General features: G+C 38.1%; 3 protein-coding genes across 4 annotated transcripts in view; 2 read left to right on the forward strand and 1 right to left on the reverse strand.

Annotated features, from left to right (window-relative positions):
* Positions 1-5,787, forward strand: part of vav1 (vav guanine nucleotide exchange factor 1) — a 26,521-nt gene extending 20,734 nt beyond the window's left edge. For both annotated transcript variants that reach the window (XM_079617010.1, XM_079617011.1), the window contains 3 exons: positions 2,530-2,659; positions 2,994-3,145; positions 5,515-5,787. In XM_079617010.1, coding sequence (XP_079473136.1) covers positions 2,530-2,659; positions 2,994-3,145; positions 5,515-5,568 — 336 coding nt within the window. In that variant the 3' untranslated portion in view covers positions 5,569-5,787. The remainder of the gene's footprint in view (positions 1-2,529; positions 2,660-2,993; positions 3,146-5,514) is intronic.
* On the reverse strand, positions 5,781-11,704 carry ubl5 (ubiquitin like 5). The gene is made up of 5 exons (XM_079617013.1): positions 11,589-11,704; positions 10,955-11,012; positions 10,709-10,792; positions 10,590-10,627; positions 5,781-5,969 (listed from the first exon to the last, which is right to left on the reverse strand). The coding sequence occupies exons 1-5, from the start codon at positions 11,677-11,679 to the stop codon at positions 5,926-5,928; spliced, it is 315 nt and encodes a 104-aa protein (XP_079473139.1). The 5' UTR covers positions 11,680-11,704; the 3' UTR covers positions 5,781-5,925.
* A 1,076-nt stretch (positions 11,705-12,780) lies between these two features.
* On the forward strand, positions 12,781-18,031 carry pin1 (peptidylprolyl cis/trans isomerase, NIMA-interacting 1). The gene is made up of 4 exons (XM_079617012.1): positions 12,781-12,972; positions 14,557-14,757; positions 15,411-15,521; positions 17,627-18,031. Exons 1-4 carry the CDS (start codon positions 12,915-12,917, stop codon positions 17,734-17,736), a joined length of 480 nt encoding a protein of 159 aa, XP_079473138.1. The 5' UTR covers positions 12,781-12,914; the 3' UTR covers positions 17,737-18,031.
* The last annotated feature ends 2,282 nt before the right edge of the window (positions 18,032-20,313 follow it).

Raw genomic sequence — 20,313 nt, forward strand, 5'->3', positions numbered from 1 at the left:
TTACCGTTACAGATATTGTTACCGTTACAGTTATTGTTACCGTTACAGTTATTGTTACCGTTACAGTTATTGTTACCGTTACAGATATTGTTACCGTTACAGATATTGTTACCGTTACAGTTATTGTTACCGTTACAGTTATTGTTACCGCTACAGTTATTGTTACCGCTACAGATATTGTTACCGTTACAGTTATTGTTACCGTTACAGTTATTGTTACCGCTACAGTTATTGTTACCGTTACAGTTATTGTTACCGTTACAGTTATTGTTACCGCTACAGTTATTGTTACCGCTACAGATATTGTTACCGTTACAGATATTGTTACCGTTACAGTTATTGTTACCGCTACAGATATTGTTACCGTTAACAAATTATTGTTAACGGTAACAAATTATTGTTAACAAATTATTGTTACCGCTACAGTTATTGTTACCGTTACAGATATTGTTACCGTTACAGTTATTGTTACCGCTACAGTTATTGTTACCGTTACAGTTATTGTTACCGCTACAGTTATTGTTACCGCTACAGTTATTGTTACCGTTACAGTTATTGTTACCGCTACAGTTATTGTTACCGTTACAGTTATTGTTACCGCTACAGTTATTGTTACCGTTACAGTTATTGTTACCCTTACAGTTATTGTTACCGCTACAGTTATTGTTACCGCTACAGTTATTGTTACCGTTACAGTTATTGTTACCGCTACAGTTATTGTTACCGCTACAGTTATTGTTACCGTTACAGTTATTGTTACCGTTACAGTTATTGTTACCGCTACAGTTATTGTTACCCTTACAGTTATTGTTACCGTTACAGTTATTGTTACCGCTACAGTTATTGTTACCCTTACAGTTATTGTTACCCTTAGTTATTGTTACCGTTACAGTTATTGTTACCGCTACAGTTATTGTTACCGTTACAGATATTGTTACCGTTACAGTTATTGTTACCGTTACAGTTATTATTAGTTAGTGTTACAGTTATTGTTACCGTTACAGTTATTGTTACCCTTACAGTTATTGTTACCGTTACAGTTATTATTAGTTAGTGTTACAGTTATTGTTACCCTTACAGTTATTGTTACCCTTACAGTTATTGTTACCGTTACAGTTATTGTTACCGTTACAGATATTGTTACCGTTACAGTTATTGTTACCGTTACAGTTATTATTAGTTAGTGTTACAGTTATTGTTACCGTTACAGATATTGTTACCGCTACAGTTATTGTTACCGTTACAGATATTGTTACCGTTACAGTTATTGTTACCGTTACAGTTATTATTAGTTAGTGTTACAGTTATTGTTACCGTTACAGTTATTGTTACCGTTACAGTTATTGTTACCGTTACAGTTATTGTTACCTTTACAGATATTGTTACCGTTACAGTTATTGTTACCGTTACAGTTATTGTTACCTTTACAGATATTGTTACCGTTACAGTTATTGTTACCGTTACAGTTATTGTTACCGCTACAGTTATTGTTACTGTTACAGTTATTGTTACCGCTACAGTTATTGTTACCGTTACAGTTATTGTTACCGCTACAGTTATTGTTACTGTTACAGTTATTGTTACCGTTACAGTTATTGTTACCTTTACAGATATTGTTACCGTTACAGTTATTGTTACCGTTACAGTTATTGTTACCGCTACAGTTATTGTTACTGTTACAGTTATTGTTACCGCTACAGTTATTGTTACCGTTACAGTTATTGTTACCTTTACAGATATTGTTACCGTTACAGTTATTGTTACCGTTACAGTTATTGTTACCTTTACAGATATTGTTACCGTTACAGTTATTGTTACCGTTACAGTTATTGTTACCTTTACAGATATTGTTACCGTTACAGTTATTGTTACCGTTACAGTTATTGTTACCGCTACAGTTATTGTTACTGTTACAGTTATTGTTACCGCTACAGTTATTGTTACCGCTACAGTTATTGTTACCGTTACAGTTATTGTTACCGCTACAGTTATTGTTACCGTTACAGTTATTGTTACCGTTACAGTTATTGTTACCGTTACAGTTATTGTTACCGTTACAGTTATTGTTACCGCTATAGTTATTGTTACCGCTACAGTTATTGTTACCGTTACAGTTATTATTAGTTAGTGTTACAGTTATTGTTACCGTTACAGTTATTGTTACCGTTACAGTTATTATTAGTTAGTGTTACAGTTATTGTTACCGTTACAGTTATTGTTACCGTTACAGTTATTGTTACCGTTACAGTTATTGTTACCGCCACAGTTATTGTTACAGTTACAGTTATTGTTACCGTTACAGTTATTGTTACCGCTACAGATATTATTAGTTAGTGTTACAGACATCCTTACAGTTATTGTAATAGTTGTGGTGTGGACTGTTAGAGTTAGAACGATTAAATATCTTTATAATTATAGTTATGGTTCTCTGTGTAGCGGGTCACACAGGTTTGTAATGACACGAGGGTGAGTTGATGATGTGTGTTGATGAAGGCAGTGTGTGTGTGTGTGTGTGTGTGTGTGTGGCAGGAGCTGGTGCAGTACTATCAGGAGAACTCCCTGAGAGAGTGTTTTAAAGACGTGGACTCCAGACTTCAGACGCCGTACAAGCAGCCGGAGCAGAGCGTAGCGCCAGTGCCCAGCAACACACACAGCACAGGTACGAGCCGCTACTGCTGCGAGCGCTAACACTGAAACACATCCTTCACTCACACACACACACACAGGTACGAGCCGCTACTGCTGGGAGCGCTAACACTGAAACACAACCTTCACTCACACACACACACACACACACACACACACACACACACACACACACACACACACACACACACACACACACACAGGTACGAGCCCTACTGCTGTGAGCGCTAACACTGAAACACTCTGCTCATCTGTGTGTGTGTGTGTGTGTGTGTGTGTGTGTGTGTGTGTGTGTGTGTGTGTGTGTGTGTGTGTGTGTGTGTGTGTGTGTGTGTGTGTGTCCGCAGGGCCGAGCGAGCGCTACCACGGCACCGCCAAAGTGCGCTACGATTTCTCCGCGCGGGACCGCACTGAACTCTCTCTGCGAGAGGGAGACACCGTCAAAATCATCTCTAAGAAAGCTCACAACGGCTGGTGGAGAGGAGAGGTGTACGGCAGGGTACGACACTCACACACACACACACACACACACTTCAGTGGCACACACACAGAAATCTGATATCACGAGGCAGTTTCTTTTTCACTTCTTAACTTTATAAGATATAAATAAGATTTTTAATCTCACAAAGGTTTTTTAAATATATTAAAATCAATAAAATATCATTCTGTTTATCATTAGCGCGCTGAAGTTTTGTCGTCTGTCTCTTTAAATTCTCGAGCTCTTTAAAGCAGGATGGATTCTGATTGGCTGTCAATATTTGTATTGTTCATCAGCTGGAAAAACATAATTCTGAAAGTGATTCTTACATTAATGTGTCTCTGTGTCAGTATTGCTATAGCTGTGCTGTGGACTTAGTGCTTATCAAAACTTCATGGTTATTGTTACTGTTATCCTCTCTGTTACATGTTACCATTGTTACTGATATTGTTACCATTACAGTTATTAAACGTTTTAGTTGCCGTTATCGTTAGTTATAGTTACCATTACAGTTATTTTTTTATTTATTATTTTTTTATTTTTTTATATTGCACCATTTATCCTAACCGAGGTTGTCCAATGTGCTGCACATGTTGTAATAGGCAATTGCACAAAACAAAGAAACAATAAAAACATCATAAGGTTTAAAAAAATATTAGATTTATAGAATATAGATTTAAAAATACTCAACACTATCTGAACAGACACATCACGATGATGTCTCCTGAAGTCACATGATGGTGGTTAAGCACCAAATTAAACTCTCAGTTCAGTAATTCTCTGAAAATCTTCAGCAATTCATAATTTATATCTCACAATTCTGAGAAAACAAAAACAGAATCATAAGATATAACTCACAATAAAGTCATGAGTGTGAGATAAGAGTCAGAATGAGCCTGTGGTGACCGCTTCAGATCTGATCTCGAGCGAGTGGAGGATGCTGGGCTTCTCGTTGATCACCGACACCAACCGAACATGCGGAATCATACACATAATTATTCATTATTAAACAGAAAGTTACTTAATTATATTCTCAAATATCATCTGTGTCACAATATATCGCAAAACAAAAGTGCAACAATATGTATCGTGGATCATGACAATATAGTTGAAATTGTTAGGGGGTTAACAGTTATAAGACCCGAGACCAGATATGTAGAAAAGATGACCAGGAGTCGTGAAGTTCAATCAAAAAGATAAAAATTTACTGAAGAATAGTTTGCAGTTTCATCGGTAGAGCGAGCGTCAAAGTCTCACGAGGAGGTCGCAAGCCAACTCTACCTTACACAAAATCATACACCAATTATACCATTTTGCAAGGGCAAGCATAGCATCATCATACATCTGATTGGCTAAGAGAATATAAGACCATAAACAATTTCACACATGTGAGCAGATAAAAGGTGCCTATCGCCATTAGTCAGGATAGCTGTCGCCAATCCTTAGATTTAGGTCAGCGTTAACCTCGCAGGTTAGAGAGCGCCGATGAGGCTGAGCGTTGTGTCCCTAATACCTACGTAGAAAGTCAAACACACACACACAGAACACCACCAAATAACATCGCCAAGGCCGAAGAGTGCTTGAGCTTCGTATTATCAGTTAGCCAAAACATAGCTCCTCAGGAAGAAAGGCAGAGAAATGGCATTGCTCTCTAGAGAAAAATATAATTTCACAAGCACAAAAGAATATAGAAATGATTATGTGATAATGCATATATATATTTGATTATTGATTTGTATAAAAGTAATGTAAGCATTCAAAAGGATATGGAATGAAATATATATATAACTGACTGAAGAGACAAGGGATTTTGACCGCCCCTTCAAAATATAGAGGAAATAATCAAGTTTTCAGAGTTTTAGTGCCAGCACTGCATTAAACACACTCATTTGTCCGTTCAGGGCCACCGTAGAAACACGTCGTGTCAGGAGACCCGCGGTGTGTGTAGAGAGAAATGCCCCATTCTAAGCTAATAAACACACAACGGTTCATGAAGTAAGGTCTTTATACTCCACTGAACACATTATGTATATGATATTGCATTTCTGTCAACAGATCCTCCTCAATATTACACACTGCACCTTTAATGCGGGACACATTTCACGTGAGAGCAAGGTTACACCGTGTCACCTTTACATTGTTACAGTTTTGTGCGCATGAACGTACAACACACAGTACCTCACGCGGGAAACACTTCGTGTCAATGCGCATAGCTAGCGTAACTCAAGCCAGCGTGTGCGCATAGGCCACGAAGAGTTGGCGGAATAACACTAGCGGACCGGAGGGAGTAAAACACCTTCAGACTCACAAACGGTCAGACCCGAGGGAACGTGTTCTCTGTGTGTGTGTGTGTGTGTGTGTGTGTGATTAACATCAGTGTTCCTCTACAGGTGGGCTTGTTTCCTGCTAATTACGTGGAGGAGGAGCATTCAGATTACTGCTGACCAATCACAAGCCTCAGATTCCTGCTGACCACTCAACAGCTTCGTGACCGCACCTCGTGAGTCCACCACAGACGAGCTGAAGGACGGACGCTCGTACTCCAGGAACAGCTCGTGATGATGATTCGGGAGATGGACTGTGTGTTCACGAGGCGTTGATGATGTAACATAACCTGTTCCCTTCAGACTCTATTAAACACACACTGAGACATGACCATACATAAATATGAGTTTTATTTCCAAACAATATCAAAACAATTCAACTGAACAGATATCCTGATGCGTCGAGACGTGTGTGTGCGTGTGTGTGTGTGTGTGCGTGTGTGCATGTGTGTGTGTGTGTGTGTGTGTGTGTGTGTTCTACTGGTAATACAGCTCGAGGTTCATGCCGTCGTGGATTTCATCTGATGATCAGAGTCAAAGAAATGAATGATTTCACATATAATGGACAGACTGAATATTTCACACACACACAAAACATCAATATCAGACTCACATATTATATAATATTATATATCATAACACTTTACAATATGGTTTCATTTGATGACTTTAGAAGACTATAATTTCTACAGCTTTCATTAATCTTAGTTCATTTCAACATTTACTAACATTATTAAAGGGGTCATGACATGAGAAACCAAATTTGCCTTGATCTTTTGGTATATAAGAGGTCTTTGTACCATTAAAACGTCCTGCAAGTTTCATAGCTTAAGACGTCCTCCCCATTATAACCGAATCATTTATTTAATCAAGCTCTAAATACAGCTCGTTCTGGATCCATGGTAAGAAGTGACGTCACGGAGCGAAGTGACGTACCAGCGTTTGCATACGACCGCCTCCAGCGCAAGACAACTACGCTTAAAGCGCAAGACAACTACGCTCATTTCGTATCATTGCTAATAATCTTACTAATAATCCCGCGCGCCGCGCGCCTCACAAGTGTTCAGTCGCCGGACAGCGAGTGGGTCTGTGTACAGGGAAGTTACGATGCCGCAGATGTGCTGTTCCTGGCTGTGGACAAACAACATCTTTGAATACGCTGCAGAAAGATCCAGTCGTCAGGGAAAAATGGATGCACTTTATTTTTTGCGGACGTCTCAGTCACGGCAGTGTTAATTTAAGCGTTTGTTCTGTACATTTGAAGGATGACTGTTGCTCAAAGATAAGTCCGTGCCGACTATTCTGGGCTCAACAACGACGACGCAAACTGTAAGTAATGTATTTAAAACTTTAAACTACTTTTTAAATACGCCGAATCCGCAAATGTTCTGGCTGGGGGCGTTAATAATTGATGCATAGGCACTGACGTTAGCCAATCATAACAGTGGGCGTTAACACTGAACTCTTAAAGGGGAAACACCCCCAAAACAGACTGTTTGAATCAGAGGATGAGAAACAGGGAAAGGTCAAATCACTACATTTTAAAAGTTTTTTGTAAAAAAAAACTATAGTAATACTATAATTGCACCTAAGGGAACATAATAATAAAATAAACCATGTCATGACCCCTTTAAAGTTGAACGCTGCATCTGTATAATATATGAAATATTTAATTTAACCAAATTATTATAATATGTATTGATAGAGAACACAATAGAGACACCTGAATGTATAGAGTTTAACATTGTTTTCTAAAGACTCTGTAATCATGAGAGTAATATCAGTTTATGTTTTAATGCTGAATCTGATAATATTGTACACATTAATAATACACAGGACATCACATCGTCACCAGTGCTGTAGATGAAGACTAACACTGATCATAACTCTCTGTAGACAGCGTCGCTAATCTCTCACTAATAATCTCTTACTAATAATCACTTACTAATAATCACTTACTAATAATCACTTACTAATAATCACTAATAATCACTTACTAATAATCACTTACTAATAATCACTTACTAATAATCACTTACTAATAATCACTTACTAATATGTTAATAACATATTAATAACATAATAACATATTTCCTAATAATCTCTTACTAATAATCACTTACTAATAATCTCTTACTAATAATCACTTACTAATAATCTCTTACTAATAATCACTTACTAATAATCACTTACTAATAATCACTTACTAATAATCACTTACTAATAATCTCTTACTAATAATCACTTACTAATAATCACTTACTAATAATCTCTCACTAATAATCTCTTACTAATAATCACTTACTAATAATCTCTTACTAATAATCTCTTACTAATAATCTCTTACTAATAATCTCTTACTAATAATCTCTCACTAATAATCTCTTACTAATAATCTCTCACTAATAATCTCTCACTAATAATCACTTACTAATAATCTCTCACTAATAATCACTTACTAATAATCTCTTACTAATAATCTCTTACTAATAATCTCTCACTAATAATCTCTCACTAATAATCACTTACTAATAATCTCTCACTAATAATCTCTCACTAATAATCTCTCACTAATAATCACTTACTAATAATCTCTCACTAATAATCACTTACTAATAATCTCTCACTAATAATCACTTACTAATAATCTCTCACTAATAATCTCTCACTAATAATCTCTCACTAATAATCTCTTACTAATAATCTCTCACTAATAATCTCTCACTAATAATCACTTACTAATAATCTCTCACTAATAATCTCTCACTAATAATCACTTACTAATAATCTCTCACTAATAATCTCTTACTAATAATCACTTACTAATAATCTCTCACTAATAATCTCTTACTAATAATCACTTACTAATAATCTCTCACTAATAATCTCTTACTAATAATCACTTACTAATAATCTCTCACTAATAATCTCTTACTAATAATCTCTCACTAATAATCTCTTACTAATAATCACTTACTAATAATCACTTACTAATAATCTCTTACTAATAATCTCTCACTAATAATCTCTTACTAATAATCTCTTACTAATAATCTCTCACTAATAATCTCTTACTAATAATCACTTACTAATAATCACTTACTAATAATCTCTCACTAATAATCTCTCACTAATAATCTCTTACTAATAATCTCTCACTAATAATCTCTCACTAATAATCACTTACTAATAATCTCTCACTAATAATCTCTTACTAATAATCACTTACTAATAATCTCTCACTAATAATCTCTTACTAATAATCACTTACTAATAATCTCTCACTAATAATCTCTTACTAATAATCTCTCACTAATAATCTCTCACTAATAATCTCTTACTAATAATCACTTACTAATAATCACTTACTAATAATCTCTTACTAATAATCTCTCACTAATAATCTCTTACTAATAATCACTTACTAATAATCACTTACTAATAATCTCTCACTAATAATCTCTCACTAATAATCTCTCACTAATAATCACTTACTAATAATCTCTCACTAATAATCTCTTACTAATAATCTCTTACTAATAATCACTTACTAATAATCACTTACTAATAATCTCTCACTAATAATCTCTCACTAATAATCTCTCACTAATAATCACTTACTAATAATCTCTCACTAATAATCTCTCACTAATAATCTCTCACTAATAATCACTTACTAATAATCACTTACTAATAATCACTTACTAATAATCACTTACTAATAATCACTTACTAATAATCTCTCACTAATAATCTCTCACTAATAATCTCTCACTAATAATCACTTACTAATAATCTCTCACTAATAATCTCTCACTAATAATCTCTCACTAATAATCACTTACTAATAATCTCTCACTAATAATCACTTACTAATAATCTCTTACTAATAATCTCTTACTAATAATCACTTACTAATAATCACTTACTAATAATCTCTCACTAATAATCTCTCACTAATAATCTCTCACTAATAATCACTTACTAATAATCTCTCACTAATAATCTCTCACTAATAATCTCTCACTAATAATCACTTACTAATAATCACTTACTAATAATCACTTACTAATAATCACTTACTAATAATCTCTCACTAATAATCTCTCACTAATAATCTCTCACTAATAATCACTCACTAATAATCTCTCACTAATAATCTCTCACTAATAATCACTTACTAATAATCACTTACTAATAATCTCTCACTAATAATCTCTCACTAATAATCTCTCACTAATAATCACTTACTAATAATCACTTACTAATAATCTCTCACTAATAATCTCTCACTAATAATCTCTCACTAATAATCACTTACTAATAATCACTTACTAATAATCACTTACTAATAATCACTTACTAATAATCTCTCACTAATAATCTCTCACTAATAATCTCTCACTAATAATCACTCACTAATAATCTCTCACTAATAATCTCTCACTAATAATCACTTACTAATAATCACTTACTAATAATCTCTCACTAATAATCTCTTACTAATAATCTCTCACTAATAATCTCTTACTAATAATCACTTACTAATAATCTCTCACTAATAATCACTTACTAATAATCACTTACTAATAATCTCTTACTAATAATCACTTACTAATAATCACTTACTAATAATCACTTACTAAATCCCTCGAGGATAAACACGAAACAGCAGATTTAATCATTTCTAATAAACCACATATAATTGCTGTTATACTGTTAGAAGTGTTTAAAGTGAGAAGGTTACATTAAACACACACATGTGAAGGTGTTGTGTTCTCAGAAGACACTACACGACTGACTGAAGGGACCGATCCAAATGCGCTGAACTGTGTAGAATCTCATATGGTCCGGCGCATTTGGATCGGCGTTTCGGAGATCGACTGATAGAGACTGTTTTTCAAAGATGGCTTCTGCCTGTATCATTACTCAATGCCCTATATACTAGCGTTATACTAGCGTTATACTAGCGTTATCCTAGCGTTATACTAAATTTACTGTTATTACTACGGTACGTCCGTGTAACGTGTAAAATAGAGTGTCACCCGACCGCGCTGCCCGTAGAGGTCAGTCACACTGATGAACCCTGACCCTGAGGACCAGATGAACTGACCAAACACAGTGACGTGTGTGAAGGATACAGTCTCCCAGAGACACGTGGTCCTTGAATATGGTGTACCTGCACACACACACACACACACATCGTTATAATCACGTCTGACTGCTTTAATTCTCCACACGTGACGCTCGATGTTCTCACCATTTCTTCAGCACGATCTTGTCCCAGCGTGTTCCCGTCTGAGCCGCGATCAGCTTCTTCAGGTCCCCGATCGTGTCCTCCTGACTGACACACACACTTAAGACCAATAACACCATCACACACACACACACAGCTTCTTCAGGTCCCCGATCGTGTCCTCCTGACTGACACACACTCTTAAGACCAATAACACCATCTCACACACACTCACTCACACACACACACACACAGCGTTTCAAAGGATACTTGCATTTGACTCGAACCTTCTTCCCCAACCGGTCGTTACACACCACCTCGATCATCTCTGAAACAGACGTCACATCATCATATTACATCATCATATTACATCATCACATCACATCATCATCATCACATCATCATCACATCATCATATTACATCATCACATCACATCACCACCGCTGTCGTTACCGTTATCATGATGCACCATGTATCTTTAGTAAGAAAATGTCAATGATCTCTTTATATACCGGTAATCATCATAATCATAACTGCTATAACTAATATTAATCGAGTATCAGCGATGATGGCCTCTGGTGTTATGATCTGCTAAAGATCGGGTCATCTGCGTGTAAAACATCAGCTTTATACATTATAAATCATCAACATCTTAAAGACTTCTAATGTCCACATCTAACAGGAAGCGGGCGAGGACACTCTTCTTGCAGATGTAATGCAGACGTCGAATAGACGTCTCTGAGACGTAACGCTACTTCTGCGATCACGGCTGGTTCTCGCTCGTCCGGCAGCATCTACATAACGGGTTTCGTTTAAACACACTCGTATAATGCAATACTAAACAGTACCATTGGACACGCGTGTAAATAACCGATAAACCGCGCGAAGTCTGTAGATTTATACCTGATGTCTCTGTCGTTTGTTCCCGCAGAAAATCAGACGCGTTTCTCTCGCACTCACGAGCGTTTGCCGGAAACCACCGCCGTGAAAACATCCGCTCACGGCTGGCCAATCAGATGCGCGCGCGTTTGACTGACAGCGAGTTTCACCAACCACAGTCCAGGAGAAGCGGAAGGATGAGGTCTCCATGGAAATTGCCGCTAATCGATGTAAGGCGTCGTGAATGCCTCTTTTTTTATAATGTGAGAAATACCAAACAAATCTATCAATCGAATCTAGAATAATAGCTAAATAAAACACTAGAAACTCACAATGACACAAGTTACACCACCTTAATCCTACCAACGAGATACTGTATGTCATAATTGTGTCTTTTTAAGTCAAATTTCGACCTAGTAAATCAATTTTGAATGTACCGTTGTTGTTTACCTCTGTAGCTTCAGCCTACCAGTTTGTCTTTTTTTATTTAACAATTTTGAATCTTCGTGTCATAATTTAAATTTAGTATGTCAGTTGCGACGTATGTTTTGTGTAATTTGTGTAATCATTTTCACTTTTTTAATCTCATCATTTGATTTTTTCCCCATGATTTCCAAAAGCATGATTCCCCTTGTGTGTCAGAAACTCCTTGACAAAGCCATTGTTTTCTGTTTTACAGAAAGAATTTTGGATTTACTGTAAATCAAAAATAAGAAAGTGGAAGAATGGTTTATTGAAGACATTTAAACTAGAAGAACCGGATGTATAATTTTTCTTATAATTTGTGTTTTATTTTCACAGAGTTGTGCTGTTATTTAAGGATTTTATGTGATTTTGCATTGTCTTTGTTGTTATTGTGTTTTCTTTCATTGAAAAAGAAAAAAAAGCTTTTTTTATTGCTGAATGTGCTACATAACAAGACGGAACAATCAATAAAGTAAAACACTTCCATTGAGACTAACACAGAGTTTAAATTTAAGAAGGAAATAAATTAATCAAAAAAAAGAGAAAGGGGAGCAAGGATGAAGACAAACAGGTATTAGACATCAAAGAAAAATATGCTAAAATAGTGACTATTTTGACAGAGAGAAACTTTCAGACTTTCTATTGTGTTTTTTTATTTTTTTATTATTATTTGAAACTCATTTTAAACATTTTAACAAACTCACATAGACATATATTAAAGGAGGGAATACATATTTTTCCATTTACAAGAAAAAAGAAACAAGCTTCCATAGTTGTTTCCCAGTGTTTGTCCTCTGTCGCCCCCTGTCGGTCAGTCCCGGTCACTGCAGCGGCGCTACATCAGACCAGACCCGAGCCGAACCGAGCCGACACCATTCTCAAATCATGTCCGACGATGAGAAGCTGCCGTCCGGGTGGGAGAAGCGTATGAGCCGGAGTTCAGGTCAGTCGTGACGGCCCGTGATTACATGTAAACCCGGAACCGAGTCTGTGTTTGGGCGCGTGTGAGCAGTGCGTATGCTAATGGCTAACCGACACCGAACCGCCAAAAACAACCGAGCCCGCGCGAGCCGATGCTAACCCAAACCTAACCTGACTGAATTCTGATTTCTGATTTAAACACAAGACGAGCGAGTGATTCTGAGATGTTCGGTGTTTAAAGGCTGATGAGTTAAAGCATCACACACCTCCAAATATCAAAACATTTGGATTTCTAAACCCCTTTAATCAATCTGGGCCACACTGATGTTTAGCCATCTGAAGGGTAATAGCGTTAGCTTTGTCAATATTAAATTATGAGTACATATTTTATAAAAATCAAACGTACGCGGATATTTCATGTCCACTAAGCCTCTCTCGTGATCTTAGCTCATTGAACGGGATAATTCTGTCGGTTAGATCATTTAACGTACCAAATAAATACATATATGGACATAAAATACAGATTATTTTATGATCTTTTTTGTGTGGGTGATCTTAAAGCTTCCACTAAAAAAACAGTTAATTGAAAAAAGTGTAGAAAACAATAAGCATAGCAACAATACAGTATTCACTATAGATAGTATTCAGTAATATTTCTGTATTCATGCAATATTCACATATTATTACTAATCTTCAATCTAAGGTACTTGTCTGCTTCAGTTTTCGCTCGTAAGGTTAATTTCATATTTAAATATTTTATTGTAATTTTATACACACACTATGAATAAAAAGTTTGGAAGGAATAAATAAATAAAAAATCTTATGGTTTTCTCCAGAGCGGCTATATATATATAAGTTTACTAAATTAATAACTTTTTTCACAACAAAAATAACCCATAACTGAACTTATTTAAGCGAGACTGTGACGCTATTCTCTTCTGGAAACAAACTTTGTTGCATTATTTTCAATTATATTGTTATCTCTGTAAAGCTGCTTTGAAACACTCAATAAATGGTGATTGGACTTAAGGAAAAAGTGTCTTCTGTTCACCAAAGCTGCATTTAGTTGATCAAAAATACAGTAAAACAGTGAAATATTATTAGAATGTAAATCATCTGTGAATATACAGTAAAGTGTAATTTATTCCTGTGATCAAAGCTGAGTTTATCATCATTACTCCAGTCTCAGTGTCTCATGGTCCTCCAGAAATCAGTGTAATATGATGATATAACATTTAAATCTTACTGACTCCAAACTTTTCTAGTCCGTAATGTTTCCTAACAGTAGAGCGTTAGCTGTAGCTTCAAACTGAGAAGTTTTTCCTTTGAGTTTTCCGCGTGCAGACGATTCCATTGTCTAAACGAAACGACTAAAAGCGCTGTATTCTGCCTCCAGGCCAGTAGATGGCGATGAAACACTATAGATTGAACACGTCATACGCATGTGCATCCATCGTCTTCAGAGATTCGCGTTTTTGTTGTTTACATGTGTAAACAAACGGCTAAAAAGTTTTAAGTTTTTAGTTGAAACCGGTGTCGTGTGAACAGCCCCTCAGTCGCTTTTGGATAAAAGATGCATAAATGTGATGTTGTGTGTGTGGCGCAGGGCGGGTGTATTACTTCAACCACATCACGAATGCGAGTCAGTGGGAGCGCCCGAGCGGGTCTGGGGCGGACGGGGCCGGCGAGCTGGAGAAGGTCCGATGCTCACACCTGCTGGTCAAACACAACCAGTCCCGCCGGCCCGCCTCCTGGAGAGAGGAGAACATCACGCGCGGCAAAGACGAGGCGCTGCAGCTCATACACAGTAAGAGACTAGCGCACTAGCAGTGGCGGCGGGGTTTAGGGGTGGTATAATGCCCTTCTCACACGATGTAGAATAAGTCTCTTGTGTGTGTGTGTGTGTGTGTGTGTGTGAGTGTGTGTGTGAAGTTTTAGCTCAAAATACCCCACAGATATCTTTATATAGCATGTTAAAATTGTCGCTTTTTGAGGGTGAGCATGTTTTTGTGTCTGTCCCTTTAAGTGCAAATGAGCTGCTGCTCCTGGCACACAGGGGGCGGAGCTTCAAGAGCGTGTGTGTGTGTGTGTGTGTGTGGCAGGGGATGGCTGTGCCTCCCCTGACAAGCTGCCACTGCACACTAGAGCTTCAGATTTTACTTTTGAGAAAAATTGGCATATTGCATGAAACATTTGCAGATAAAGCACTGTTTCCATCTCATGTGAACAAAATCGGCACTTCTTGGGAAACTGGCATGAAATATTACTAATAAAAATGGAAGTTGCTTCAATGGGGCTCATCATAACGACTCGAGGCTCAGACTAAATACAATAAACCCTGCCATGTTCTCTCTCTCTCTGTGTGTGTGTGTGTGTGTGTGTGTGTGTGTGTGTGTGTGTGTGTGTGTGTGTGTGTGTGTGTGTGTGTGTGTGTGTGTGTGTGTGTGTGTGTGTGTATAGAGTACATTGAACAGATCAAGTCTGGAGAGGAGGAGTTTGAGAGTCTGGCGTCTCAGTTCAGCGACTGCAGCTCGGCGAGGAACGGCGGAGACCTGGGCATATTCGGCAGGGGTGAGGCGAGCGATACACAGTCATCTCAGCAGCGGGTATAGGGATGCACAATATATCGGCCACCATATCGATATCGGCAGACATATGCTCATGTTTAATGGATAACACATTATTTTGATGGTGCCTTTTGAACATGCTGTTGACTATAAGGAACATTGCCACTACATGTCAGCTAACTCTCATTAGAGTATTAGTGTCTGCTTGATATCTGCAAACTCTTTACAGGGATGCTCCTCCAACACACACTCTACTGACTGAGTAACTTTGTTAGTACTTGTCAACTTATTCTAACCCTAACACTACCAGTCTACTAATGCTCTACTAACACTCTGAGATGTAGGTACAACGTTACTTATAGTTTAAATTACAAATACATCCGAACATGCTTCTCACCTTCATTCCCCTTAAGTGAATGTGGCCTTGGCCAGGAGGGGTTGGTGTCGTCAGGCGGTACCCATCGCTCATCGGGTGTTTCGACCCTGATCCGCCACACCCTCCCGATGGTGGGTCAGCAGTGGTGGCCAAGTCACTGCCCATCTCCCCCTCCTGGCTCCCAGCTCGAGGCTCTCTCCGCTGCCTCCCCCGTCCTGCTGCCTTCCTCTCCTTCCCTGTCGTCCCCACGGCTGTGAGCGTTCTCCACACTGGCTGAGCAGGGGATCCTCTACCGCCGACCTCGGCCGGGTCCTCTCCCCCTGCAGTCGTGCAGACGCTCTTGGTATTGGGCGCTCTTCCTTTCAAAGGCCTGTTCACACCCCTCTTCCCATGGGACTGTTCTATTAGGATGATCTTCCCCCTTCAGACCACAGTAGCACATCCGGCCTCAGGGTCGTCTGGGCAAACGGGGGGAACTGCAGCCGTCCTCCCAGGTCGACCTTCCTTTCCCATGATTGGGCCTTTTGTAGCGGACTGGTTCTTGTTGTTGCTGTGGTTGGTGGCTTTTCCCCCTCCATTAAAAACTGGATTGATGTTGTCTTCCGAAGCGTTTCTTTTCCCTCTCCTGCTCTAAGGTGTTGGCGAGTGTCATGAGCACCCTGTCGTGGCGCCACCTGTACCTTCCCTGGGTGAGTGCTTCTTTACACCCGGCTAGGATGTGTGCCATGGTGCCCCTCTCCCCACAGAGCTCACACAATGGGTCCTCTCTCATACCCCACTTGTGCCAGTGTGTTGGGGTTGGGAGTGGGCCATACACTGACCTCAGCAGGAAGGAGATGCGGAACGGCTCCAGTCTCCATAGGTCCGCCCAGGTAATCCTCCTCTTGGGAAGATCCCATCTGGTCCAGGCCCCTTGGGAAGCTACGTCCATTGCCCTTGACCTTCATCCTTCCTCTTCCAGGTTCCGTACCTCCTCTTGAATCATGGCTCTTCTTCACTGGTTCCTGCCCTCCTCCACTGTTGGAAATGGGAGGTTCCAAGACCCTGTCTTCCTGTGCATGGCGCTCCAATGATATCACGTAGCTTCACGCTCTCAGCTTGTGCTACAGACGAATCAGCTGCCCACTTGCGACCTGATCTTCTGATGACGTCTGCATGTCTGACGTGTTCATCCTGTCAGAGTCTCTGTCATTACGACTCTTTGCAACTTTGAATTCCTCAACCACGGATGACAGGTTGGCGCTGCGCTGATCTTATGTAGAGGCCTCAGCCACTTTCGGAATGGGTCATGTCCACTGAATGTGTTAAAGGGACCATCAAAATAAAGGTTAACGGCCCGATAAGAACATCTTTGAATTGCTTGAAATATGATTGAAGTCACTTAAAAAAAAGGAAAATACAGTAGAGTGCAACGTGCTGTCATATCGGCTACATAAAGTTATGATGAGAACATTATGATTGTGTGTTTGGGACATGGCTGTTAATGGTTGAGACTTGTTTTTTTAATCAGGCTCTCAAAAATTATATAGAAATTTGGATTTAGATTTATCAGCCAATATATCGGTTATCGGCTTTCAAATATAAAGAAATATCGGCATCGGGCAAAATGTTCGTATCGGTGCATCTATCGAATATTAATACAGTTTTCAGCCTAACATTGATCCATCGTGTGCTGTCTTAATCCGTGTGTGTGTGTGTGTGTGTGTGTGTGTGTGTGTGTGTGTGTGTGTCAGGTCAAATGCAGAAGCCCTTTGAAGACGTGTCGTTCGCGCTGAAGGTTGGAGACATGAGCGGCCCCGTGTTCACCGACTCCGGAGTTCACATCATCCTGAGAACCGGATAACCATCATGCCTTCGTTCATCCACCCGCAGATAACTCACACATCTATCCTAGGATTCCTTATCTTAACCTGTTGTCCTGAAAAACCTCGCTTGGCTTCGTCAAAGCTGCACGTTAAAATCCATCCGGTGTTTCCGTGATCTTACATGTTACAGTCGCGTCTCGAATCCCGGCATTCCCGCATCCGGCTAAACGCTCGCATGATCTGCTGTCCTGAACCTCGGCCAGTCCTCGCGCCGGACAGCAGGTGATCCATGTCCAAACTATGACCAATAAAAATGACCATGTCACTAAAGAATATGCTCCTGTTTTATTTCAAAGCATGAACAAGCTTCACAAAAAAATTAGGTTAAAATTAAATAATCAAAATAAAAAGCTTATTAAAATTTGAATTTGACTTTTTGAAATTTAAGGCCTGGAAAATCCTTGGAAACAGCCATTTTTACGAAGAGGTCGGCTACTTGAAAAGTGTTTAAGTACAATATATATATAAAAAAAAAAGCACAAATGCAAAAATTTTAATGCAAAATTAACATTGATAAACCCCGCCAAGTATGCCAACATTATAATATAAAATATTATTTATGGAACAATAATAGCAATTATAAACTTTTGTATTTTATGTATATTATTAAGAACGTTGTAAGTTGTACTTTGGACACCTTATATCTGTAATTTGAGTTTAAAAAATCCTAAAGATATTGTTTGTTTAGTGCGATCTGTGATTGTAGTCCTTGAAAACCAAAAAGTAGTGCTTGAAATGTCCCTCTTTTTACGGTATCTGTACAAACCCTGTTAAAAGATTAACTGTTTTAGCTATTAAAAGTAATAAATACTAACTTAAAATCTTAGGGGGGTTTCAGAAAATATCATCAGCTGACAAAAATGTTTAGGACTTTTGTTGGCTTTATGCAAATGCCAGAAACTTTGTGAGCTTGTTGTTGTTTTTAAATCCTCATCTAGTCGTACAGTAGGAAACGAGTTGGCCTGAAGGATTAGGAGCCTGCTGGGAATTGCCCTATTATATGTGATGAAATATAACATCGCTCATGTTTGTTGTGAATTGAGTGTTATTCGTACAGATGTCAGGTACATCCTCATGTTTGTGAAAATAATATCATCATGAGTGTAAGGAATGGCCCTTGAGGTCACGGGGCCTTTTAAGGTCAAATTATTATTATTTGGGGGTTCCTTTGATCTGGGTGTTAGCAGAAAGCTGGTAAGTTCTTGAGAAAAGATGATTAGTGTTCTTTAGGTGGAATCCACGTGTTAAATAATATGCTCATGATTTCAAGATTATGTGGTTGTTGTATATTTCTTTTTTTACTTCATCTGAATGGTACGAAACTTGGTAAAGGTTTTGGCTCTTGCTGTGCGAACAAAAATAATGGACATGATTCGAACAGGTTAAATGGTCCTGGAAAAGTCACACTTGTGCTCCTCTCATTGGAAATGAAAGGCAGACGAATTTCCTCTAGTGGCAGCGTTTGGTACTGCAGCCAAACATCATCTCACTGAAAGCTGTTGTTTTTTCTTTTTTTGGGGGAGAAATTAAGCTCAAATTTGTTCGTTTAGATGTATGGCTTTGGTTTTCTTGCAGTTTTAGAGTAAAATGTGTTTTTGAAAATGTAAAATAGTATTTTGTGCATTTTTCATAACAAAAAAAACTTTTTTTAAGTTAAAAAAACAACCAGGTATTTACATTTTCACATTCTGGATGACACAGCGTCGAGCGTTTTAGTGACTGAAGAACAACAAACGGTGAGTTATTAAGCATTTATGTTATACATCCAGAATTTTATACAATTTTACATTATGAAGTTGTCTAAGTAAATCCTTCTTTAATTATTTTTAGATGCACTGCTGAGGAGAGATTGAGAAGACGGCAGGAAGTTCATTGGTTTCTTCATTGTGTCGATCACATTTTTAGAGACGGTTCCTCCTTGATTTCAGCGTGATGTTCATCTCTCTCTCTCTCCGTCTCTTGTAGATGAAGGTGTTTTTAGCGGTTCTTCTCCCTGTTGTATTGAGCAGTGACTGTAAAGTCATGCCATTCGACTGTTCTGGGGCCTCATTTATAAAGCTTGCGTACGCACAAAACGGGGCTGAAAACATGCGTACGCCAGTTCCTGCGCAAAAGGTGGGATTTATAAAGAAAAACTTGACGTGAAAATATGCGCACCTCCACGCAAACTCTGACCCATGCGTACGCACATTTTGGAGACAGAGCAGTTTGGCGACACCGATGGTGAGCTGGAGTTAAATGTCTTTTTGGTCACTTTTAGACAGAAAATCGAAATAAAATTATACATATACAGAAAGATAATAGCTACAAATATAATTTCACTCACCAAGCCTATCACTTGAAGGAAATATCCATACCTTAAATGTCTGCGCCAGCGAGCGCGTTGGCCGTCAGTGAAACTGACGCATATCTAACGGCAGATGAAGTAAAACTGTAAATCTTCATTATGAGTCCTAATCATAAATAGGCTACAGTGCATGTTCACATTCATAATAACAGTTTAAATAAAATAATGATTTAAACTATGTTTTACTATATAAACATTTAGATTAAAT

This window comes from Phoxinus phoxinus (assembly GCF_949152265.1).
Source record: "Phoxinus phoxinus genome assembly, chromosome: 6".
In the NCBI taxonomy this organism is placed as follows: domain Eukaryota; kingdom Metazoa; phylum Chordata; class Actinopteri; order Cypriniformes; family Leuciscidae; genus Phoxinus; species Phoxinus phoxinus.